The sequence below is a fragment of the Chiloscyllium punctatum genome, chromosome 26 (genome assembly GCF_047496795.1).
Source record: "Chiloscyllium punctatum isolate Juve2018m chromosome 26, sChiPun1.3, whole genome shotgun sequence".
Lineage (NCBI taxonomy): Eukaryota > Metazoa > Chordata > Chondrichthyes > Orectolobiformes > Hemiscylliidae > Chiloscyllium > Chiloscyllium punctatum.
The window spans coordinates 42,717,936-42,745,347 of record NC_092764.1 but is presented as its reverse complement, the minus strand read 5'-3'; the positions used below and the strand labels follow the sequence as shown (position 1 = coordinate 42,745,347).

Sequence of the window (27,412 nt, the reverse complement as noted above, 5' to 3'; positions counted from 1 at the left end):
AGATACATGCCTCATCAGATCTAAATTATTAAAGAAGAAAGGTAACAGAACTGATTAAACAAATCAATTGACTGAACGCAAACAAGAGTAAATCGGATTGGAAAGAATAGTGCACAAGTTTATTTTCACAATGCAACACAACAATAATGCATAGTTAAATTTTTGTGAGCAACTCTAAGTTGTACTGCACCAGCTGGACTGGAGGAGATCAAGATGGTTCACCACCACCTCTCAAGGACAATTAATGGTAGGCATTAAATGTTGGCCTCACCAATGATGCCCACATTCCACGGAAAAACTAAAAACCAAAAACTGCTGTGCAAGGTCCAGACATAACACAGGTAGACAACCCTTTATCCGAAATCCCGAAATCCGAAAAGCTCTAAAATCTGAAGGCTTTCTCGTGAAGTTTTTATCTCGTTAACAAGGTTGTATGGCGTGCAAACAGTTAACCCAACTCCACATCCGCTCGATGCAGGTCACTCAGATGCGATGTGGGGAGGCAGGACTGGCAGGCTTCAATTCCGTCTCAGGGCCTGTATTACTCACTGTGAGCCTGCTGTTCGGTAAGATTTTTTCAAATCTCACGGTTGAATTGTTACTTATTCCGATATTCAAAAAATTACAAAATTACAAAAACCAGCTGGTCCAGAGTATTTAGATAAAGGATTGTGTACCTGTACTGAAATATTAAAGTGTTGATTTGCTCTGCTGACTTGCAGGAAATTGAATGTCCCAAAGGTAGGGTGGTATGCCTCTGTTTTAGGGTGGTCTGTCTCTGTCTTACAGGTAGAATGTAAGGAATTTACAATCCCATCTCTTAACATTCAGAGTGACTTGCATGGCCATTTCCTAGTTATTCAGAGTGAATTTACATTGTCATCCCTTGTCATTCAGAGCCATTTGCATCATCATCCCCTATTCAGAATCAATAAGAACATTGCAGTTGGAATTCTGACCACACCCTGTAGTTAAAAATACAATTTTCACCAGGTCTTGCCATTAAGGAATGATTTAATCACATTATCTCTGGAAATGATGCAATCACTACATTGTGTCTTGAACACCATGAGACTGTGGAAGAATGGCTAAGAGTTGTCTTGTGGGCATTGTTGACTGTAATGTGAAACTCTTGTACTGTATAAAGGAAGGACTGTTTCTTTTGTTCAGAGCTTCTCTTGATATGCTTCCCAAGCACTGCGAAGAGTATTAAGTGATCCCCCAAAGCTTGAACTTGCTTAATAAATTTTGGTTGTTCACAGAAGTTAGCATATTGCAGTTGCATCGAGTGTCTAAGAATGTCAATAAAAATAACACAACAAGACTGCACTGTACTGCTAGAGTAGGAACCCATGCCTAATGGTGGAGATTTCATCAAGACTATTTCATCAGGAAGGAAGTGCATCAATGTTTACCGACACAGCGGTGTAACTAATATCCTTGACAATTAACTTGTCCAGTTTTGCTCGAGGGACCACTAGTTCTGGATTCCAGCCTTGCACAATTAACTGCAGTATCACACCAATTTTTGTTACCAAACTGTGACTTTAAGATTTTGCTCAAGGAAATCATCCATAAAATTGGATGGCATTGGGTTAACAGTTACTTATCAAACTTGAAGCCTCCCACCGTGATTTCCCTGTACAAAATGACAACACGATATGGAGCTGTTCTTTACTGGTTCACATTAATCTAAAAAAAGTATTAGCTAGGAAAGGAACAGTAAACTGCATCATCTGACCTAGAAGCAGATTGTGGTTACTCTTGGACAGAACACAATGTGCTAGCACACACTAAAATAGTTTGAACTACTTATCTAAATTACGCAAAGTTAAAATTGTCTTTTAGATAAAAATACTGAAAGTGTTAATTTTTAATTTATTCCATTATTTCTTTGATTAAGACAAAATGTGTGGGAATTGTACATTTAACAAAATTGTGCTAAGTATTTGTATTTTTCAAATATTTCCCATTCATCTCAGCGACAAGATAGAGATATTTTGATTTATACCATTGTGCATTAGTTTCCATGGTGGATTTAAACCTTCTGAAAGTGTGGTCTTAGGGTAGTCAGTATTACAATCAATGGAGCCATTATTATTCTTATGTTTATTAGCTCGCTCATTCATGCAAATAGTTGTGAATTTCTTTTCATTGGAGAAGTGTTCTGCTTATGGAAACCATCTGTTGCTATCAACCCAAGTTAGATATTTTGGGAGAAGGTCAAATCAATGAAAATCCACTTTTTGATGCGAATTAGATATGTTGAGTTTAAAATATTGCTGAATTTGCCTGAGGATCTCTCCAATTAAGTACAGCTTGTTACACCTCATTGTTGATAGTTACAAGCAGAAGTTAGGCAGCATTTATTTTAAAAGTTAGTGATTTTAGATCAGAAGGAGAATTCTAGTAGCACTAAAGCACCTTTGGTGTACAGGAAAAATCTGATGTCTGTTACAGCATTAGAAAGGAACTTAAAGTTGTCAAACAGAAGTTGTTTTTCAAACCCTGCTGTTTTAAATTATGTAATTTCTCACTCAATTTGGTGTAAAGACTTTGCCTGGCATTTGTGAGGTACACATGTTACTTGCCACTTGTTTGACAATGAACATCTCCAATAAGTAAGGTCTGATAATGGCAAATTTGACTATTCTGTATGAAGAATTATCTCTATTTCATTGGGTTCTGTTTCTCCGCAAGCATCAACTGCTTTTTACAGATCTAGACTGTAATGATACCAGTTCCTCCGCCTTCCATGTTTTTTACTTGAAGCTTCTTCTCATCCTTTTCGTCAGAGTACAAAAACAGTGGAATGATATCAAGGAAATGCAGTAACTCTCACAAACTAACAAATTTTGTAATCTATATCGAATGTCGCAATTACTTTTTCAATTCTTCATCTTGCTGGAGTCTCAGACTTTAGCAGTACAGTCAATTCCCTTTTGTCTATCATGCAGAGGGAATTGAAGTGGGGAGGGGTAAGTGGGGGTGCCAGTTACATGAATCTGTCAATCTGGGGTGGCACAGTGGCCCAGTGGTTAGCACTGTTGCCTCACAGCGCCAGGAACCTGGGTTTGATTCCCGCCTCAGGCGACTGTCTGTGTGGAATTTGCACATTCTCCCAGTGTCTGCACAGGTTTCCTTCGGGTGCTCCAGTTTCCTCCCACAATCCAAAGATGTGCAAGTCAGGTGAATTGCCCATAGCGTTAGGCACATTAGTCAGCGGTATGTGTAGGATGGGTGAATGAGTCTGGGTGGGTTACTCTTCAGAGGATCGGTGTGGACTTGTTGGGCCGAAGGGCCTGTTTCCATACTGTAGGGAATCTAATCTGAGCATGAGAAATACTCTTGTAGAAACACAAAACAGTACACTCCAGCATTCCTTGAATAAAACATCAACATCAAAAGGGAATTGCAATTTATTCACCAAGTTCTGGAAACTGTGATAGCATTTCACCAGGATCTTCAAAAGAACTAGCACTCACACCTTGAGCAGCAGCTGATGTCGAATGTTCCCGAGATGAGAACATGGGCCTAGTTGTCATCTTAAATAAATTTCTACATCTGCCTGCTCGCATACTTTTCTTCACTAGTAAAATTTGGAAATGCAAGAAGTGAAACTACATTACCGTTTGTGTAGTGAAGCAGTTTTTTCACTGCTCAATAAGTTCAGGACGTTTAATTTGCAGAAAGTCAATTTTTACTTCTAAATTAAATAAAAATAAGAGACCTATGTTACATTCAACAAAAGTAGGACCATAAATTCAAAAGCTCAGAAAAGGACATCTGGAAAACAGAGAGAAAGTAATCGTCTCAAGATTTTCTTGAGGGCTACTTTTTGATTTTTGGGGGCTCCTTTTACATTCTCAAACTCATTTGCTCGATTATGCAGTCACAAAGTAACATGACCATCGATATTTGGATTGATACAAGGTGTTAGGTAGCAGACTCAGATAGAAGCAGAAGAAATCATCAACATCCTTAATAATTATCAAGTCTCCATTAAATTTAAAACCACAACATAAAAAGAATGCTTTAATTTCCCACACAACACAGAATTAGCCTTCTCAAGTATACAGCTAGCAAGAAAATATATTTTGCAAAACAACTGACACATGTATGCTAAAAGCCATCAATCTCAACACACTTTCCTAATTCCTGAGGTCACAACTAACGTGTTCCATCCTATTAATAAAGAACTGATTTTTAAAATAGATGGTTACTAACCTGTTTTCAAACTCAAACTTTAAATTTCATAACTGGCAGTATCAATTACAACAGTATTCTCTGTAATTTCATATCAAAACATAGAAACAAGGAGAAGGAGGTCATTCAGCCATTTGAGCTAACTCCTCCACTCAACAGGATCTTGGTAGAACCTCTATCTCAAAGCCATTTTCCCATTTTCTTGATATATCCTTTGATTCTTTTTAAATTAGAACTTTGTCTTTTCTCTTTCTTCAAGATATTGCGTGACATGGTCTCAACAGCTCTCTGTGGTACAGAATTCCACAGGTTAACTATTCTTTGACTGAAAACATAACCTTTTCCTTATCTGAGTCGTAAGTGGTCCACCTCGTGTCCTGAGACTGTGTCTTCTATTTCTATGCTCACCAGCCAGGGAAAATATCCTCCCTGATTCCAGTCTGTTCAGCCCCATTAGAATTATTTTCTTGCATCCTTCTAAACTCTAGTGAGTACAGGCCCAATTGAACTACACTTTCCTCATAGGATGCAGAAAAGTAGGGACCATGGTTGGCATGGACCAGTTGGATCAAAGGGTAGTTTCCATGCCGGATGACTCTACAATAATTGTTGGCCAATTACAAGCTCACAACTCAAATGCTGGCAGCGCCCCAGAGAGTTGGCAAGTTCCTGCCCATTACTGGTTGAATACCATCAGTGATAACACTACGAAGTGGGCAAATGTTAACTGCCAATATTAATCAATGCCTCAGTGTGAACTTCTTCAAGTCATAGAGATGTACAGCATGGAAACAGACCCTTCGGTCCAACCCGCATCCTTTTGCCATTTTCTACATCAACGTGGGGGGGTTGACTTCTGAATCGAATTCCATCAGACAGCTAAAATTGGAAACTTTGAGTAACTCCAGAGACAATCAAAGAGTAGTGGGGCTCAAAAATCAGCATACTTTCTGAAATGGATCATTTCGCCACCTACATTAGACACTGAGGGTCACTGAGGTAAAAACAATGACTGCAGATGCTGGAAAGCAAATACTGGATTAGTGGTGCTGGAAGAGCACAGTAGTTCAGGCAGCATCCAACGAGCAGCGAAATCGACGTTTCGGGCAAAAGCCCTTCATCAGGAATAAAGGCAGTGAGCCTGAAGTGTGGAGAGATAAGCTAGAGGAGGGTGGGGGTGGGGAGAGAGTAGCATAGAGTACAATGGGTGAGTGGGGGAGGGGATAAAGGTGATAGGTCAAGGAGGAGAGGGTGGAGTGGATAGGTGGAAAAGGAGATAGGCAGGTCGGACAAGTCCGGACAAGTCAAGGAGACAGTGATAATGAGTCTTTAGATTAGATTAGATTACCTACAGTGTGGAAACAGGCCCTTCGGCCCAACAAGTCCACACCGCCCCGCCGAAGCGTAACCCACCCATACATCTACATCTACCCCTTACCTACACTACGGGCAATTTACCCTGGCCAATTCACCTGACCTGCACATCTTTGGACTGTGGGAGGAAACCGGAGCACCCGGAGGAAACCCACGCAGACACGGGGAGAACGTGCAAACTCCACACAGTCAGTCGCCTGAGTGCTGAGCTGGAAGTTTGAAACTAGGATGAGGTGGGGGAAGGGGAAATGAGGAAGCTGTTGAAGTCCACATTGATGCCCTGGGGTTGAAGTGTTCTGAGGCGGAAGGTGAGGCGTTCTTCCTCCAGGCGTCTGGTGGTGAGGGAGTGGCGGTGAAGGAGGCCCAGGACCTCCATGTCCTCGGCAGAGTGGGAGGGGGAATTAAAATGTTGGGCCACGGGGCGGTTTGGTTGATTGGTGCGGGTGTCACGGAGATGTTCCCTTAAGCGCTCTGCTAGGAGGCGCCCAGTCTCCCCAATATAGAGGAGACCACATCGGGAGCAACGGATACAATAAATGATATTAGTGGATTTGCAAGTAAAACTTTGCTGGATGTGGAAGGCTCCTTTAGGGCCTTGGATAGAGGTGAGGGAGGAGGTGTGGGCACAGGTTTTACAGTTCCTTCGGTGGCAGGGGAAAGTGCCAGAATGGGAGGGTGGGTCGTAGGGGGGTGTGGACCTGACCAGGTAGTCACGGAGGGAACGGTCTTTGCGGAAGGCGGAAAGGGATGGGGAGGGAAATATATCCCTGGTAGTGGGGTCTGTTTGGAGGTGGCGAAAATGTCGGCGGATGATTTGGTTTATGCGAAGATTTGTAGGGTGGAAGGTGAGCACCAGGGGCGTTCTGTCCTTGTTACGGTTGGAGGGGTGGGGTCTGAGGGCGGAGGTGTGGGATGTGGGCGAGATGCGTTGGAGGGCATCTTTAACCATGTGGGAAGGGAAATTGCTGTCTCTAAAGGAGGCGGCCATCTGGTGTGTTCTATGGTGGAACTGGTCCTCCTGGGAGCAGATACGGCAGAGGCGGAGAAATTGGGAATATGGGATGCCATTTTTGCAAGAGATAGGGTGGGAAGAGGTGTAATCCAGGTAGCTGTGGGAGTCGGTGGGTTTGTAAAAAAATGTCTGTGTCAAGTCGGTCGTCATTAATGGAGATGGAGAGGTCCAGGAAGGGGAGCGAGGTGTCAGAGATGGTCCAGGTAAATTTAAGGTCAGGGTGGAATGTGTTGGTGAAGTTGATGAATTGCTCAACCTCCTCGCGGGAGCACGAGGTGGCGCCAATGCAGTCATCAATGTAGCGGAGGAAGAGGTGGGGAGTGGTGCCGGTGTAATTACGGAAGATCCACTGCTCTACGTAGCCAACAAAGAGACAGGCATAGCTGGGGCCCATACGTGTGCCCATAGCTACCCCTTTGGTCTGGAGGAAGTGGGAAGATTCAAAGGAGAAATTGTTAAGGGTGAGGACCAGTTCGGCCAAACGAATGAGAGTGTCAGTGGAAGGGTACTGTTGGGGACGTCTGGAGAGGAAAAAACTGAGGGCTTGGAGGCCCTGGTCATGGCGGAGGAGGTTTAGAGGGATTGGATATCCATGGTGAAGATGAGGCGTTGGGGGCCGGGGAAACTGAAGTCTTGGAGGAGATGGAGGGTGTGGGTGGTGTCTCGAACATATGTGGGGAGATTCTGGACTGGGGGGATAGGACAGTGTCAAGGTAGGTAGAGGTGTGTTCAGTGGGGCAGGAACATGCTGAGACAATGGGTCGGCCAGGGTGGTCAGGCTTGTGGATCTTGGGAAGGAGGTAGAACCGGTCACGGTCACTGGACAATTTCCTCAAGATGCATTCAGAACCTCCTGAGCAAGAAATGGCATGAGAAGTTACCCAACACACAAGTACTTGCCATCAGAGCTCAGTCTAGGTAATGTAATATGTAAAATTATCAATAAAATCACAAAGGCAGCCATATTGTCACAAACGTGGACATTGTCTGTGAGATCGGCAAAGACTGAGAGACAATTCCTGTGAGATACATTGAGATTGAGGCTCCAAGATTCCTCGAAAAATAGCCACAACACAAATGGCATAACCACAGGTTATGAGAAGATGCACACGAAAGAACTATCTAGTATTAAATGCGGCAAAAGACAAAAGACAAGCTCAGAGGACTGGACAATCCAAACAAAAATCAGACTGTTCATCTTTGCAGCACCATGGAAAGACATGCAGGTCTGCAATTGGACTCCACAGCCATAATAGAAGACATAACAGATGACTCTTTACATGCAAGAAATGGTTATCTTAAATAACATAGAGAAAGCAATGACATCAGCCCTCAACTACATGAAATGTTGATGTTTCAGCATATGCTTGCATACACTAATTTGAAAAGATGGAAAAACTCCTTTCTCTTGAAAGGAGAAGGCAAAGCAGTGACTCAACAGAGATCTTTAAAATTATGGAAGATTTTACTCAACTAGATGCAGAGATAGTGTTTATATATAACATAAGAACATAAGGAGGGAAGACAATGTGGCCTGCTAAGTCTACTCAGCATTCAATATGACCATGGACAATCCTGGGCTTTAACTCTAATTTTTGGTCCTCTTTAAAATAAGTCTATTATTGTCTTAAATATATTCAGTGGAGTCCTCTAACCTTCGCGGTTAGAGAACTGCAAAGATTTACAACCTGTTAAATGAATGAATTTCTTATTTCAGTCCTCATTTATCAGCGCTTATCCTGAAACTATACACTTTTGTTCAGACTCACATTGTTTGCTGTGATACATTTATTTAGTTATTAATTTCTCTATGTGTGTAATATATCTAAAAGCAGAGACAAGGGGATAGGAAGACTGGAATGTGTATATTGCAACTGAATCATTTAATATTGGAATCAGATTAACTGTAGTAAACAGTATAGGAAGTTAGATAATCACCATAGTGCAGACTATGGGATACCATGATTGAAATGTCTGCAAAGGCCAGGAATCATCGTAATCTAGTGAAGGGTTAAAGTGATAGATAGGTATGGGTAAACCCCCTGCATCACAAGAGGAAGTGGGTCTCAATTATTATTACAGAAACAAAAGGATCGTTTAACTTAGGTGAGAAGTTGTCCTGACTGGGTATAGTGGATTACTGTGTGGAATATAAAGAACTCCAACAACAAGATAAAGAGACCCCATGCTGAGGAACACACACTGGGATAGCAGTGTTTATCTTTAGACTTCAGTCACCACAGAAAAGTTTGAAAGATACAGAACCCTGTAATAATTGTACATACCCCCCCGATAATTTTATGATGCTCCAAAAGCCTTTGTAATCAATGAGACTGCATAAATTATGATTGGGGCAGCAGTCTCTTGGGATGTTGTTTCCCCTGTCTACGTTTGTTCAACCTGGTGCTTTATTAGAACCAGGAATCATCTCTATTTGCTGTATTATATTAAATACATCACTATGGGTCTGGAGTCACATGAAGACCACATCAGGTAAGGATAACAGATTTCCTGTCCGAAAGGGCATTTGTGAAACAGATGGGGTTTTTAAACAACAATTAACAACAGCTGTCATATGTCGAGAGTGTGGTGCTGCAAAAGCACAACCGGTCAGGCAGTATCCGAGGAGCAGGAGAGTTGACATTTCGAGCATAAGCACTTCATCAGGAATGATGAAATTGTCATAAATTGTCAAAAATTCCAGATTTATTAATCTCAAGATAATCTCTGCCATGTGGTTTACATCCACATTCCCAGAACATCATCCTGGACCCCTAGATTAGTAATCCAGTGACATGACCAGTATGTCACCATCTCCCCAGAACGTTACATATTTTAAATAATACTTGGATTTGGTTCAAAATGGGTAAACAGTTACCTGCACTGAAATCTATTTGCTGTATTACTTCCCATTCACAAAATGAAAGTTCACGTGTTATCCTGTTTTTTTTAGGGTCATGTCAATATTGCATAAACATGGGAGTAGGAAAATAAATGCTGAGACAGCATTTTATAAATGCTGAGACAGTAATTATATTCTATGAATGCTCCAATAAATTTCATCGCAGAGTCTTTAAAAAGAATACAGAAAAGAGTGAGAAAGACAAAGCCACTTGCAGCTGTCCCAACTCTAACACAACCTGGAGAGATTGTTGTTAGTCTGCAGAAATTTTCACAAACAAAACTTTGGTTGAACTACAAGTTTCCGAGCAGTTGTTTGGTTGTAATGGGACAAACAAAGTTAGCAGCTAACATTTCAACATGCTGCAAACATCAGACTGCTTATGAACAACACCTTGGAAGACTACCCAGTAAACATAAAATAACAATTTGGCTTTCATTAACAGGGGGATCAAGTTTAAGAGCCGCGAGCTTTTGCTATATCTCTACAAGTCCCTGGTGAGACCACACTTGGAATACTGTGTCCCATTCTGGTCGCCCTACTATAGGGAAGATACAAAGACTTTGGAGAGGGTGCAAAGAAGGTTTACCAGGATGCTGCTGGACTGAAGGGCTTGCCTTATGAAGAGAAGTTGACTCGGCTCAGTCTTTTCTCTCTGGAGAGAAGGAGAAAGTGAGGTAACCTGATCGAGGTATACCAGGTAATGAGAGGCATAGATACAGTCAATAGCCAGAGACTTTTCCCCAGGGCAGGATTGACTAGCATGAGGGGTCATAGTTTTAAGATATTAGAAGAAAGATATAGAGGGGAAGGTTCTTTACGCAGAGAGTTGTAAATGCATGGAATGCATTGCCAGCGGTGGTTGTGGAAGCAAAGTCATTAGGGACATTTAAGTGACTGCTGGACATGCACATGGATAGCAGCGAATTGAGGGGTGCGTAGGTTAAGTTATTTTATTTTATTTTATATTGGGATTTATCTTCGGCACAACATCGTGGGCCAAAGGGCCTGTTCTGTGCTGTACTTTTCTATGTTCTATGTAATTATCTTATTGTTGAAAGTTCAGACAAGGTATTCTTGCTCTTTTAAGCAAATAGTGACAATTTTTTCATAAATTTCAAGGAGGAGCAATCTTTCACAATATTACTAAAGATTTAATCTTCTTGGAAAGAACATTGAATTTCTGAATAGAAGCAGTATAAACATGGTTGCTCATATATCTGCCTGAACCTGAGGGTTGCAACAATTCCTTTCTTGAGCCCAGTAAACAAGTAGACTAGCGTAAATGCATGGCTCACAGTTCTTTGCCATTGCATTATTTGAAGGTGGAATTGAGAACCAGTTTTCAAACACACCTATTTAATGCCCCAGATTTCTGGTTCTGAGAACTATGTTTCGTACACATCAATTTTCTTCATCATCTTTCCAACTTCAAAACAACTTTTGATGTCATCCCTCAAACTCCGCTCCAGAGAAAAAGATCCCAGCCTCTCCTGATTACTCAAACTCTCCAGTTCTAGTAATACTTTTGTAAATCTCTTCTGTTCCTTTTCCAGTTTAATAACATCCTTCTTACAGCAGAGGGATCAGAACTATACACAGTATTCCCAAAGTGGCCTCTCCAATGTCCTGTACAGCTACAACATGACGCCTCAGCTCCTATACACAATGATCTGACGAATGAAGATGAGCATTCCAAATCCCTTCTTCATCACCCTGTGTACCACCTCCCCTCACCTTGTCTCAGTCCCAACCCTCAAACTCAGCACCACCTTCCTAACCTGCAATCTTCTTCCTGACCTCTCCGCCCCACTCCCACTCCAGCCTATCACCCTCACCTTAACCTCCTCCTCCCCCAAGTCCCTCCTCCCTACCTTTTATCTTAGCCTGTTTGGCACACATTCCTCATTCCTGAAGAAGGGCTCATGCCCAAAACATCAATTCTCCTGCTCTGACCTGCTGCGCTGCCTGACCTGCTGCGCTTTTCCAGCAACACATTTTCAGCTACCAGCTACATCACCAACTTTAGCTTAATTCACAAACTTACTAATGATGCCTCCTATATTCTCATAATCATTTAAATAAATTACAAACAATAGTGGACCCAGTTGTGATCTTTACAGAACAGTGCTCGTTACAGGCCTCCAGTCCAAACAACAATCCTCTACAGTCTCTGTCTCCTACTTTCATTCCAATATTGTATCCAATTGCCTACCTTCCCCTGGATGCCCTGTGATCTAATCTTACTAATCAGTCTGCCACACGGTACCTTGTTGAAGCCCTTGCTAAAGTCCATGTAGACAATGTCTACTGTTCTGCCCTCATGTATCCCCTTGGTCATGTCCTCAAAACATTCAAATCAAGTTTGAGAGACATAATTTTCCACACACAAAGCCATGCTGAATATCTCTAATCAGTCCATGCCTCTCTAAATGCATATAAATACTGTCTTTCAGAATCCCTTACCCCGACTGACATCAGGCTCACCAGTCTATACTTCCCAGGCTTTTCCTTGCAGTCTTCCTTAAATAAAGGCACATTAGTCACTCTCCAGCCTGCCAGCACCCCACCAGTAGCTGTAGAGGAAAACAAATTTCCTCTAGGAGCCCACAATTTCTTCCCTAGCTGCCCGGATGTCCTCGAATACACTTGATCAAGTCCTGGGGATTTATCCACTTTTATGCATTTTCAGACCACTGGCACCTCCTTTCCTATAATGTGGACTTTTTTTCAAGACATCACTATTTGTTTCCCCAAATTCCCTAACTTGCATGTCTTTCTCCACAGTTAATTCTGATGCAACATATTGGTTTCGTATCTCACCATTTCTATATACTCCACACATATAAGGCCTCATTGATCTTGAAGGGGCCCTATTCTCCACCTAGGAACTCTTTTGCCCTTAATGTACTTGTAGAATCTTTTTGGTTCTTCCTGAACCTTATCTGCTAAAGCTATTTCACATCCCCTTTTTGCTCTTCTGATTTCTCTCTTAAGTATACTCCTTCGCCTCCCATTACTCCTCAAGGGATTCACTTGATCCCAGACATCTACAGCTGATAAATGCCTCCGCCTTGTTTTTTCAGCCTCAATATCTCTAGTAATCAGTGATATTACTCCTACGAACCTTGCCTTCACTCTAACAGGAGCATACCATCTGTGAACTTTCTTTATCTCACTTTTGAGAGCCATCCACTTGCCAGTCATTCCTTTACCTGCAGACAGCCTACCCCAATCAACCTTCGAAAGCACGTCCCATACCATCAAAATTGGCCTTGCTCCAAGTTAAAATGTCAAATTTTCCAGAAGATCTATCCTTTTCCAAAAGTATTTTAAAACTAATAGAGTTATAATCACTGGTCCAAAAGTGCTCCCCCACCAACATCTCAGTTACTTGCCCTGCTTAATTTCCCAAGCTTTTGCTCCTTTGCTAGTAGGTACACCTACATATTGATAAAGCAAATCTTCTTGAAGGTGGCGAGGTGCTGGTGGTTCTGAGCAACTAAGTACTTGAAACTAGATGGACTTCTCTTTAAGCTATTTATTTTCATTTTTTCTCTTTTTCTTAAACTATCAAAAAGGCGCCATATTGTGAGGATGTATTTTATTCTACTTATAGAGTTTCTCACTGTAAAATACACCTGACAATAAAATCATTCATTCATTCAGAATCATTCGTTCATGAACAAATTCCTCCCCATTCAAGCCCATAAAACTATGGCAATCTGAGTCTATGTTTGAAAATTAAAGTCCCATACTATTACAACTCTATTATTCTTACAGATATCTGACGTCTCCCTACATAGTTGCTCTTCAATTTCCTTCTGAGTTTTTGGGGGCCTATAGTTCAATCTCATCAAGGTGATCATCCCCTGCTTATTTCTCAGTTCCAGCCATATAACTTCACTGGACAATCCCCCAGGGACATCCTAGGTATGGCACTTATGTTTTCCCGAAACAAAAAAGCCACTGCCCCTCCACTCTCTCCTCCCTTTCCATCCTTCCAATAACATCCATACCCAGAACATTGAGCTCCCAGTCCTGTTCCTCCCTCAGCCATGTCTCTGTAATAGCGATGACATTTCAGTTCCATGTTCCCAAATGTTGAAACCTAGTAAATGCTATATTCATCTGTGTTTGGAATTATTAAAAGCATTAGTATACAAACAAAGTTCGATACTTATTTGCATATTCATGCTGAAATGTTATGTTCAGTATATAAGCAGGAACAACTTACCCAGTAATGAGTAACTACGATTGTAGGTTGGGTTGTCATCATCATCGAAGTTGGTAACTTCCATTTTCAACTTTCAAAAACACGCCTCTCTTGCTACAGTATATTATAGCAATTCACACGTTAAGTAGTTAGTTCATACATGCAATGTTAGTAAACGATGTGCGTTGACATCTAAGGAAGCATGCACTGTTACATTTTGCAAACTTACAAACTTCAATGTACACAATTTATAAACAGATCGATGTTAATTTTGAATTAAACATTAACATTATCTTTAAAGATAAAAAATTGTCTTCATGCCATCATTGTATACACAAAATACAAAGACAAAATTGTAAATAAGTAAAATGTAACAAACACCAAATTATGAACTGAAATGGAGTAACTGAAACTTTGTTAAATCGAAGGGAAGAAGGCATTGATAAATGTTAAAATTTTCAAGTTCAACTTTGGAAAATAATTTGTGTTCATGAACATCTGTATTCAATTACAAAAAAGGTAGGTACCTTCAAGCTGTATTGTTTTCAGAAACGTGTATGAAAATAAAAGTGTAGGAATATATTTGTTTTATTGACGGTACCTCAGTAGAACAGGTATGTTGTCTTAGCGTAGTGTCTAATTGTGATATCGTTGCATGAATAATGCAACAGCTCGTGAAATCGTCCATTTTAATCCTAAATTACAAAACCTGGTCGGCTGGGTGCTTTACAGCAAATGAAAATTCAATGGCGTTAAATTACTTAACATCACATGGTAGACATTTCAGAAGGAGTTATGTGATATGTTTGGAAAAGGTTACAGTTCAGATGACACTGGTAGCTAGAAACGCTAAAATAAGATTAGATGACATCATTTCATCAAACGTTATATTTTGCTTTCACTGATGTTTCCTATTTAGTTAAATGTTAAGAATTTTAATGTTATATTGAATACATATGCATTTGGAAATAACGTGCAAAATATTGTAAACATTAGCACGAATACCGACGACAAAAACAACCCGAATAGCAAGTGTACTACGAGTTGCTAACTGCCAGTTGGCAAAAGTACCAAAAACGTGCTTTATTCAACATGAACGTGCGTTGACATATATTATAAATAAATATAATGTCTATATATAGCACATACTGTGTTAGATGACAAGACTTAGGCGAGGACAGTCAGCATCAAATGGAAAACCTACACCAAACAAGCTGTGCTCACTATGAAGCATGAAATGTAAAATGTCACATCACCATTAACAGTTTCTCACTCATGCCACCTATTTATTTGCAAACCTGTACGTTTCGACCGGGATCTGAAATCTGTCAATATCCAGCGCAGGTCGTCCATATTGGATAGACTTAAGGCAGTGCTGCGCGACACTGTCGCGAAGTTCACCTGACATCTAAACTTTCCCAGATAATTCAAAACAACATCCTTTAAAGCACGCATACATATTTTATGTTCTATTAATTAATACTTTGATATGCCCCTTTTTTAAAACATTCGTTGGGCTTGGTCAGGTGCCATGGTTACCTGCCGAAAAGCAGGTTGTACTGGGTTGCTGGGTGACGGTGCTGGTGCTGGTGCTATTCCCCCTCTCTCTCTCCGTGTCTGGCTGGCTATGGGCCCCGCCGGTATTATCTGTCATCTCCTCGCTGTCTTGTGCCTTCTCCCATGGCGTTCTGCTGTCTCCGGTCTGCAAGACGTTACTGCCGAGTTGTTCGGGTCGGAAGCCTGGGGAACCGTGGCTGCATTTGGAGACTTTAATGCAGATAAACAGACCGACATCTTTCTCATCAGATCGAGTGAGTAGTTCCAGCCAGCCACGATCGGGCTGGTTATAGAGTCATAGAGATGTATCTGATGTTTATTGCATAAAGTTGACAGGTGAGCGGCGGATGTTTGTTTCTTGGTGTTGCTTCTCTCATTTTGTTAATAATTAATCTGGCACCTGTCAAAATATTTTGCAACAAGTCAGAAATTTCAAAGCATGTCTTTCTGAGCGTCTAATTGATAAGTAAATTAAATGTTATCTTTTAATTTAGTGTGAGTAGATGGGCTCGGTTTACTAGGAATTTTTTTTTAGAATTTTCATTATTTCGGTGATGAAATATTTGAGAACGACTTTTTTGTTAAACTTCCTCATTATCTCAGTTGTAACAAGCAGTTTAATATTGATTTATAGGGTGTATTCTTATGGTTTCTGTTTTTGCCAATTCACATTGGCTTTATGTTTCTTGATGGACTTGTGAAATCAGGATAATCTGCAGAATCCTGCATCCCTTGTAACTTTCAATCCTACCCAGTGTGTTCTTCTAATTCCAAGCTCTTGTAGGGGAGAAGAAAATCAAACTTAGGCTTTTCAAAGGATAACTATTATTTTGCACATACTGTGTATATTTTATGGGAATGGTGGTTGTGTGCTATTGCAATTTAATTTTTATCACTTCAGTCAGCAAGTGAACTTTGGAGATGGCAGGGCAGGTGGAGAAAACGTACAGTGCACTTGAAGTTATTCATAAGGGCATGGATTACAAGAGTAGGGAGGTGAGGTTGAACTTGTACCAGGCACTAGTTAGACCTCTGTTAGAGTATTGTGTGCAGTTTATGTTGCAATATTATAGAAAATATGAATGTGTTAGAGAGAGTGCACAAGCAATTCTTAAGGTGAGTTCCAAGGATGATAAACTACAGTTATGAAGACAGATTTGGGAAAAAAAAGGTTAGGATTGTTCTCCTTGGAGAGAAGTAAGCTGTAAGGAGAGTTGACAGAGGTTTCCAAAATCATGAGCAAAACAGAGAGCATAGATATTTCCACTGAAAAGAAGAAAAAGTGAGCATCAATTTTTAAAATGATGTGCAAAAGAAGCAAGGGTGATGTGAGCAAACTGGTTTTCACTCAGTAAGCAGTTCCAATTATGGAATGTCTTGACTGGGAATGTGGTGGAGGTAGATTCAACAAAGGCATTCAAGAGGATATTGAATAATTATTTTGATATACACATAAGTGGGATATTACAGAGTCATAGAGATGTACAACATGGAAACAGACACTTCAGTCCAACTATTCCAGATACCTCAACCTAATCCTGACCCATTTGCCAGCACCCAGCCCATATCCCTCCCAAATCCTTCCTATTCATTTTAAATGTTGCAGTTGTACTCGCCTCCAGCACTTCCTCTGTCAGCTCATTCCATACACTCTTTGTGTGAAAAAGTTGCCCCTTAGGTCTCTTTCATATCTTTTTCTCACCCTAAACCTACCTGTAGTGCTGGACTCCCCCACCCATAGGAAATTGTCTATTTATCCTATCTATGCCCCTCATGATTTTATAAACCTCTATAAGGTCATTCCCTCAGCCTTTGACCCTCCAGAGAAAACCACCCTCGCCTATTCATTTTGGACCTCTCCCTATAGTTCAAATCCTCAAACCCTGGCAACACCATTGTAAATCTTTTCTAAATCCTTTCAAGTTTCACAACATCTTTCCAATAGGAAGCACACCACAATTGCATGCAATATTCCAACAGTGGCCTAACCAATGTCCTGTACAGCCGCAACATGACCTCAACTCCTGTACTCAGTACTCTGACCAATAAAGGAATAGGAAAAGGCAAAAGATTGGCACGAGACAAAAGAACCTGTGCAGGCACAATGGACCAAATGGCTGCCTTCTGCCCTGTAACAATTCTGTCATGCTGTGAAGTGCCAGAGGAAATAGTTTACATCTTGTAACTTTTCTTAACATTAATCCAGCATATAAAATGATGAGCATGGGATTAACATTTCTTTTTCTTGCTTCTGAAATATATCATTTAACGCTACTCTAAATTAGATTTCCCTGTCAACTGTGTCCACCCATTCCACAAACCTCATTCTAACCTCTTGAAGGCTATCCCTATCCTTCTCAGTTCATAATGCCTCCAAATATTGTGCTATTGTAAATTTTGAAACTTTGTCTGCACACTGTCTATTATCATTCATTCAGATAAAAAAAATGCAATAATACTACTGCCTATCTGTAGGGAACCTCTCGGTATACTCTTCACTTGTCTGAAAGACAACCTTTTGCCATTATTGTTTTGTGCCACTCAGCCAAGGTCTTGATGGCTTTGCATGACAACATTGCAATTCCAACGTGGATATCCCAATGTTCGTATTCCATCTCTAACAATTTGAGAAAGTTTGAAATATTAAAGTGAATCCAGTGTAATATATTTTAATTTTTAAGTTTACTACAATTTACTACACTCTTGTACATTAATAATGTGAAATTAGCAATGCAGCCCAGTTCACTGTAACAGATTTGAACTTTAAAAGTGTCATTCAACTCTTTTCTAACCTGAACATTTAAGTTACTTCAAATATATCTTGGCATTGCTGCATAGTTTAATTCTTCTTACTTTTATTTGTAATTTTTCTATGCTTTTCACGTCACCAATTCTACTTGATGTAACATAACAGCTTTTTAAAAAAAATCTTGAAGTATAGAAGAATTCTAATCACAAAGCAATGGTGTCCTTATTTTGTAATTAGATAAAAATAGAAAAGAGAAATAACATACAGGTGCAAGATTTCCAGTGCAAAGGAAGGCTACTTCATCCACTATTCTTTTTTTTTGGAACAATTATAAAGCATTCCCCTGCCCCACTTTTTCAGTGAAAGCGTATCTTTTGTTTCAAATGTTTATTTAATTTTCCTTGGAAAAAGTGCAATGATCCCTGATTCAATTATTGCCCATGGTAAAGCATTCCATGCTTGTGCATGAAGGCATTTCTGTAAACTTTCTGTTCACATTTGTGACTATTTTAAATTGTAACCCATTATTTCAACATGCACTTAAAATTATCTTCAGCACTGCCTGATTTCTCAATCAAAGTTTGATGTTTCCCAGTCTATCTTTAGTGAATAATCCTCTGCTGAACCACCTGTTAATGTCTTCTGGGTGACTCTAAATCATTGAAGTATTTCAAGTTTACTGTTTTCTTATTATTTTTCATCTTTGGCATAATTCTGTTGTAAGTTCATGAATCTCTGTAACTTTAACATCCTTTATACAATGGGATTCCAAAAATGTCTTTTATTGCTTTAACTCTGGTCTGATCCTCTGTCATCTCTTCTGTTATTTATATTTTAAAAATCACCTTTTGGCTTTTTTTCAATCTGTTTGTATACACGTAAACATTGAGAAAATTATATATTGAATTCCCCCAGGCTTGTCTGTTTATTTTCATCCTTTGCTGCTTTTTGTTCTGTGTATATTCCTATTCCTTTATTTTCATACCAACATGCATTCAATCTTTGTTAACCACACCAAGTAGATTCATTCACGCTTCTACCTATTCTGCTAACTAAGCTGTTTCCGAAGACCTTTACAGCTCATCTTGCGAATTAACCACCCACCTGCTTTTGCATGAGCAACCTTTGGGATTGTGTTTATTGTTAACAACCTTGTTCATGGAGTATTGGCAACCAGTCAGAATATTTTAATCAAATCTATAGATTAGTGAAGGTATCAAAGAGTTTCACCAACAGCTTACTGTGTTTGTGATTTGACGAAGCTAAAAGTAGGAGGTCTTAATGATATGTAGGTTTTTGAATGAAAGCTCATCGTTGTATAGAGTGCAGCATGAGAGATGATCAAGAGATTGAACTGGCATTTTCATAGCATGTGAAACCTGGAATAGTGGGCATCACGGTGGCAGAGCCTCACAGCTCCAGAGACACGGGTTCAATTCCCACCTCAGGCAGCTGTCTGTGGAGTTTGCACATTCTCCCCATGTCTGCGTGGGTTTCCTCCGGGTGCTTCGGTTTCCTCCCACAATCCAAAGATAATAATCCAAGCAGGTTAGGTGAATTGGCCATGCTTAATTGCCCGTAGTGTTAGGTGAAGGGGTAAATGTAGAGGAATGGGTCTGGGTGGGTTGCTGTTCAGAGGGTCGGTGTGGACTTGTTGGTCCGAAGGGCCTGTTTCCACACTGTAAGTAAGTAATCTAATTTTGGATAATCAGACAATCAATTAACAGACAATCAATTTTTCAATGTATAATTTCAATTACATCACACTACAAATTTTTGCTATAAATTCTGTTATGATCGAGCCCTCCACAATCACCTGATGAAGGAGCGTCGCTCCGAAAGCTAGTGTGCTTCCAATTAAACCTGTTGGACTATAACCTGGTGTTGTGTGATTTTTAACTTTGACAAAAATCAGGATGAATCTCTTACCTTTGCTACAGTCACAGGATGTCATGTGACTTTCAGTGGTGTTTATATAGTATATTTGTAATTGTGATAATTGCCCTGTGGGCAATTAGGGATTGGCAATAAATACTGGTCGAGACTGTACCTATCTCATCCCATGAATGAATAAAAATCTGTAGCAGACAATTTGCACACGGAATGTTCTCGAAACAGCAATGCGATAAATGAATAGATGTGTTGTGGTATCACTTGACAATGTTGGTAGGCCACCGGAAGAGCTCTGTGACCTTTTTGAATAATACCACGCATATCTTCTATCCACTATAAGGCAGATGGGCCTTCAATTTAAGTTTGTATTCAAATGATGAGAATGCTACTACTTTAGACACGGTTTATTTATTGTCACGAGTTTTGTTGTTGCAAAATACAGTGTGTTATGGTGTCACCACTCTCTGGTGCCGCCTTAAAACATGTGTGGTTTAGAAAAAGTAATGCCTTGCAACATTTTAATTTTGAAAGGCAAGATAAGTGTTTAAGAGAAAATAATAAAGATGTTAACCATGTGAACTAGAGACTTTATCCAACTTAAAAAGAAGCCATGAACTCAAGAATGGCTATATTTTGGTGCATTCAAGTGTACTAAAGCTATTCAATTGCCAAAGGATTTCGCATGGCATTGTATACAAGAAGTCAAAATCAAATGTAAACTCTAATTAAAGTGGAGTTACAGGATAAAAGATATTCTGCAATTTTTTTAACATTCTTGCCTGTACAAACCAGTGTTCATAAATGTAGTAAAAAGTGCTTGTATAACTTTTTCATGTAAGTAGACCCTTTCAAAGAATTGTATGTGATGGCACACTACTTTACTCAGTAGGGTAATATAATGGGAGCAAACTTTTAATGGACATTTTCTATTACAGAAGATTATCATCTGTCTAAACAAAAATGTATTTCATGTGGGGGGGAATACAATGGGACACTTAACTCTGCCTGATTGCATTGAGAATTTAACAAAGGAAGTTGGATATAAAAGTAAGAATGTTTTACTACAGTTGTATAAGTCATCATTAGGAGCAAATCTGGAGTAGTGTATACAGTTTTAATCTGATTTCAGAGAAGATACAAATTCATTAAAGTTCAGAGAAAGCTTTCTTAATTTATATCTGGCTAGGAGAGGGATTGAGGGATTTAGAGGGTTCCTTAACTAGCTGGGCTTCTATTCATTGAAATTTGCAACAAAAGAAAGTGACCTTATTGAATCATTTAAAATCCCAATGGGACTTGATAGGTTGGATGGGGGAAGGGTGGGGAGAGACAATAATGAGGGGGCGCATTTTAGATATAAGGGTTCTTCCATTTAACATGATAAATGAGTTTTTTTTCTGATAATTGAGTCTTTGGAATTCCTTCCCTAGAGAGTATTGGAAACAGGATGACTGAATACTCTTAAGACAGTGAGACATTTTTGACTATGTGAGCATAAGAGGTACAGTTAGTAAGTTTGCAGATGACACCAAAATTGGAGGTGTAGTGGACAGCGAAGAGGGTTACCTCAGATTACAATAGGATCTTGACCAGATGGGCCAATGGGCTGAGAAGTGGCAGATAGAGTTTAATTCAGATAAATGCGAGGTGCTGCATTTTGGGAAAGCAAATCTTAGCAGGACTTATAGACTTAATGGTAAGGTCCTAGGGAGTGTTGCTGAACAAAGAGACCTTGGAGTGCAGGTTCATAGCTCCTTGGAAGTGGAGTCACAGGTAGATAGGATAGTGAAGAAGGCGTTTGGTATGCTTTCCTTTATTGGTCAGAGTATTGAGTGCAGGAGTTAGGAGTTCACGTTGCTGCTGTACAAGACATTGGTTAGGCCACTGTTGGAATATTGCATGTAATTCTGGTCTCTTTCCTATCGGAAAGATGTTGTGAAACTTGAAAGGGTTCAGAAAAGATTTACAAGGATGTTGCCAGGGTTGGAGGATTTGAGCTACAGGGATAGGTTGAACAGGCTGGGACTGTTTTCCCTGGAGCATCGGAGGCTGAGGGGTGACCTTTATAGAGGTTTACAAAATTGAGGGGCATGGATAGGATAAATAGGCAAAGTCTTTTCTCTGGTGTTGAGGAGTCCAGAAGTAGAGGGCATAGGTTTAGGGTGAGAAGGGAAAGATATAAAAGAGACCTAAGGGGCAACTTTTTCACGCAGAGGGTGGTACACGTATGGAATGAGCTGCCAGAGGATGTGATGGAGGCTGGTACAATTGCAACATTTAAAAGGCATTTGGATGGGTATATGAATAGGAAGGGTTTGGAGGGATATGGGCCGGGTGCTGGCAGGTGGGACTAGATTGGGTTGGGATATCTGGTCGGCATGGACAGGTTGGACTGAAGGGTCTGTTTCCATGCTGTACATCTCTATGACTCTGTGTAAAACACATTTTATTGGGGATAAGTGGGAATGTGGAATGGAGGCCACAATCGGAATAGTTGTAATCTTATTAAACCGTATAATGTGAGAAGTTAACAATGCTTAATGCAATTTAGGACAACCAGAATCTAGTATGAGTAAGATCGATTTAATGAATTTTAAGATGTAATTTTTTTCTCTCGAAAGCCAATTAATTTAGATAAAATGGCTGCATGAGATGTTGTTTTATATATATTTTATTAAGGCATCCTGAGAATTTGTTTATAATTTCTGGCAGTTGTGATTGAAGGAACTTCTGTACAAAGGGTTGAAAATGGCAGGAAAAAAAGAGTTAAACAGGAAAAAAAAAAGAGTTGAGGAAATTTGCTACTGTTTCGATTTAAGCTATATATCCCTGGGAGTCACTACTCGATCACTTACATCTTGTGTACTTTTTCACATCTGCAAAGAGACCATGAACTTTTAAGGAAAATTTAAACTTTCAGTTCAAAGAACTGAAGAAATACCTTCAAATTTCATGTTTTCAAATTTTAGTGTAATAAATAGCTGAACAAAACCAGTGTTGGCTAAACAGTTTTCTCTTCTAGATAATTTATACTTTTTAAGCTATGAAAATAAACCATTCCTTTTAAAGCCATCTTTAGTATCACTCTCCATTGAATTACTGTCCAAGTGTCAAACAATTTACAGTTATTCCCAACTGCCTTTTCACGTTGCCAGCTAGAACATTTCCACTCTCAGAACTATCATTGTGAGAATTACACGACAAATCTCTTCCTGAAGCTGCAAGCTTGACAAAACTTAAAACCTACATTGACTCCTCACAAATGGGATCTTGAATCTGAGCTGTGTTTTATCTGGTGCACAATAGGGTCAGTTTTTTTCTTTTTGAGGTGCAAGCCAAGCTACAGGTGTCATTTGCTGTCCAGCTCTTAACTGGCAGAAAATCTCAAGGCAAAATTGCAATTGATGTCTGATAGGGAAGCCTGTAACCGATATCAAAATGGCTTCCTCTTCCCCATGATTACAGGAAGCGTGCTAGCTTCTTACCCATGTAGAAACACTAATTATTTTCTTTGATTCCTTACTTTCATTTTAAAAGTAACTGGGTAGTTTACAGCACCACTGTTTACAATTTGAAGCTTTTTAACACATTTCTGAGACTTTGAAGAACTCCAGGGTCCATGCATCTATGCTCAGAAATCTGTGGCCAAGCCTGTCAAACAACCATTGCTGAAAAGAGACCCAAATGGAGGCTTTTTGTTTTGCAGTCAGGAAGACTGAGACTCCAGAAACAAAACTTTGAAAGGGGATATCAGTTGGATTTCTTGTTTCTCAGTCCTGATAAAGGCCCAGTGAAATGTTTTGACTTTGTCTTTTTGAATAAGTTATCGGCCATTACATTGCTAAATTACTCAACCTCCCCAGCTTTCTGGGGTAGAAAATTTTAAGTGTTCATGGCTCACAAGAATAAAGTTTAAAAATCACACTGCACCAAGTAATAGTCCAACAGTTTTATTTGGAAGCACTAGCTTTCGAGGCTCTGCCTCTTCAGGTGGTTGTGGAGCAGGACCATAAGACACAGAATTTATAGCAAAAGGGTTACAGTGTCAGAGAGCTGTAATGATATATTAAACAAATGTAGCCTGAGTCTTTCATCTTTTAGAATGGGATATGCTAGTTTTGGTTCTTTAATATGTAAATCCCAGAACTCCTTTTAAGTTACATTTTCAGGATAGCTTCAACTTTTCTAACAGTAGGTGCCACCTCAGCTCAGATAAAGGTGTGAGGTTAAAGTCTGTCTGTGTCCCAATGTTCTACTTCTAAAGTGGGACTTACAGAATCTTATGTTGATTTATGCAGTCTTTGAACAAAACAAAATATATTCTGCAAATACAAATTCACCCCATAAGCTTATGTGCGCGCGTGCAGGAGAGACAGAGTGAAGGTGGGTTTGAGTGCTTGTAAAAGTGTGTGTGTGTAAGCTTGGTGAAGTATGTGCATGGTTATGATGGGATATAAGCCTGTGAGAGGGTCTGCGTGTGTGGGTGTGAGTGCGGAGAATGCATGTGTGCGCTTATGAGAGGTCTGTGTGTATGTGAGAGAGAGAGAGAATGTATATTACAGTGGGGGTCATCTGTAGTGTGACGTGAATCCAAGGTCCCGGATGAGGCCATCCCTATGGGTACTGAAGTCCAGAAGCAACAATGCAAAGTGGCCAAGCAGAGGCTGATAGTCAAGTTCAGTATCCATTGAGATGGCCTCATCCGCGACCTTGGGTTCATGTCACACTACAGATGACTCCACTGCACTATGCTCTCATTCTCCCTCTCACACATACTCCTACATATTCATGCATGCACGCAGACCCTCTCTCATACGCACACACATGCACCTCCTGCACTCTGGCCCACACATGCACACCCTCTCAGGCTTATACCCCAATCACACTCATGCACATACTTCAAGCTTACATGCACACACTCTTTCACATGCACTTGCGCACACACTCAGTCTCTCCTGTATGCGCACACGTATAAGTTTATGGGTGAATTTGTATTTGCAGAATTACATTATATTTTACTCAAAAACAGCAGAAATCCATGTAAGATTCTATAAGTCCCACTTAAGAAATAGAACCAGTCTGATTCAATATTGGGACACAGACATATTTTAACCTCACACCTTTAATACATTATCTGAGCTGAGAATACATCTATTGTTAGAAATGCTGAAGCTATCTTGAGAATGTAACTTAAAAGGAGTTCTGGGATTTATATATCCCATTCTAAAAGATGCAAGACTCAGACTCTATCTAAATTTGTTTATCATTACAGCTCCATGATACTGTAAACCTTTTGCTATAAATTCTGTGTCTTATTGTCCTGTTCTACAACCACCTGATGAAGAGGCAGCACCTCAAACTAACGCTTCCAAATAAACCTGTAGGACTATAAGCTGGTGTGGTGTGACTTTTAACTTTGTCCACCCCAATCCAACGCCGACACCTCCAAATTTCAAGAATAAATGTCTTCTCATTGCCATTTTTAAAACAGTTATTGTACTTTATTTTCTGAAATAATGCTCCCTAGTGCTAGATTCCTCCAGAAAAACATTGTGTCAGCAACTACTTTGTCAAATCTGTTGGAATCTTTTGTTTCAACAATATCATCTAAACCCAAATGAAAACAGATCAATGTAACTCAACCAGTCCGCATAAGACAACACTTTCATCCGAGGAATCAACTTTGTGAACCTTCTCTGAACTGCATCCTAAAGAATTGAATAAGAATACCAATACTGCATGTGGAATGCTGGGTGTGGTCTCGTCAATGTCTCACCTCTTCATCTTCCTGGCAATAAAGACTAACATTCGCTTTGCTTGCATAATTCTTTGCCATACCTGCGTGTCAACCTTTTGTGATTCATGTAGGAGGGCACCCAAATCCTTCTGTAGCATATCATTATGTAGAGTTGCATCAATAATGTATTTTGCTTCTATTTTCTATTATCATTACGATACATGTATTGTTTTCAACTGTGAAGAAAACTATGAAATATTTGTCAAAAGCTCTACCATTTTCTTGTTTTCCATTTCTTTATAAAATCATGAGCGGCAAGATAAGGTGAATAGTAAGGATTGTTTTCCTTGGGTGTGGGATTTTAAAACAAGGGAGCAAATTTTTTTAAGGTGGGAAGAGAAAGATTTAAAAAGGACATGAGAGGCAACTTTTTTACACAGTGGTTAATATGTAGAATGAACTGCCAGAGGAAGTGATGGCTGTTGATACAGTTACAGCGTTTAAAGGACACTCTGACAAGTACGTGAATAGGAAAGGTTTGGAGGATATAGGCCAAAAGCCAGTAAGTGGGACTAGTTTGGTTTGGGAATATGGTCAGCATGGACTAGTTGGACTGAAGGATCTGTTTCTATACTATATGACTCTATGAATCTGATTTCCCCTAAGAATGAAACTGATATTTACTTGAGCTCCTCTTTTTGCCTTTCCTTTTTATAACCTTGTAGAAACTCTTCCTTTTTTTTTGTTTATATTTCTTGTATTGAGTATCACTGAAAACAATACACATTTTGTCAAAGCTTTTCGCTTTATGCTCATCAGGACAATTTTTAAGAACACAAATTCAAAGGGATTAGATTAGATTAGATTCCCTACAGTATGGAAACCGGTCCTTTAGCCCAACAAGGCCACCCTGACCCTCCGAAGAGTAAACCACCCAGAACCATTTCCCTACCCTATATTTACCCCTAACTAATGCACCTAACACTCTGGGCAATTTAGCATGGCCAATTCAGCTGACCTGTACATCTTTGGATTGTGGGAGCAAACCCTTGCAGACTTGCAAATTCCATACACGACCGGGAATTGAACCCAGTGTTAACCACTGAGCCACGGGATAGCCAATAAATTTATGCTACATGAGAGGGGAGTGTTGATTTTTGGTAGTTGGACTTTGATTGGCAGAGGCATTGCCATGAAGAGTACACCTGTTAATGCTGATTGACAGGTAACTGCCAGATCTTTTTTATTTTGATTCAACAAGAAGAATTTTGAATCAGGCGGTTGACTCTGATTATTACATTGCCACTGAGCAGTTGTTCTTCTATGTCCAGCTCATTTACTGTTGCTAGTTGTTGAAGAAAGAAATGCTTTGGCAGGGAACATTGTTCATGCTGATAGGATTGCAGCTTTGAAGGGAAAATAAGATCATTATTTGATTCAAAGGGTGATATCAGGCTCTGGGGAGAGAACCAAGCAGTGTAGTTTTAGATTGTTTGAGCAAAAGCCAGACCAGACAGATTTCTCACTAATTTTATTCTATGGTGGAAATTGAAATATTTGGATGGTTAAAGATATACGTTTGCAAAACAGATCGATTTATTTACTTAATAGACTGCATTTTTCCCCAATTACTATTCAATGCACTTTGAAATCACTTGATAGTTTACCTATTTCCAATGCAAAACAAAGCACATTGTTCTTTCAAACCATCTTTATCAAATCGTAAGTTATAGAAAATATTTTTGTTTTTCAGTTGCATCATTACA

At 39.8% G+C, this 27,412-nt stretch overlaps 2 protein-coding genes across 4 annotated transcripts in view; one reads left to right on the top strand and one right to left on the bottom strand.

The window, feature by feature from the left end:
* phkb (phosphorylase kinase, beta) overlaps positions 1-15,092 on the bottom strand; it is a 288,598-nt gene extending 273,506 nt beyond the window's left edge. For 2 of the 3 annotated variants that reach the window (XM_072596241.1, XM_072596240.1), the window contains exons 1-2: positions 15,009-15,092; positions 13,732-13,824 (exon numbers count right to left, since the gene is read on the bottom strand). In XM_072596241.1, the coding sequence (XP_072452342.1) occupies positions 13,732-13,795 (64 nt within the window). In that variant the 5' untranslated portion in view covers positions 13,796-13,824; positions 15,009-15,092. The remainder of the gene's footprint in view (positions 1-13,731; positions 13,825-15,008) is intronic. The other variant, XM_072596242.1, reaches the window with a different exon arrangement.
* A 189-nt stretch (positions 15,093-15,281) lies between these two features.
* itfg1 (integrin alpha FG-GAP repeat containing 1) overlaps positions 15,282-27,412 on the top strand; it is a 251,148-nt gene continuing 239,017 nt past the window's right edge. The window contains exon 1 of the mRNA XM_072596239.1: positions 15,282-15,521. Coding sequence (XP_072452340.1) covers positions 15,338-15,521 — 184 coding nt within the window. The 5' untranslated portion in view covers positions 15,282-15,337. The remainder of the gene's footprint in view (positions 15,522-27,412) is intronic.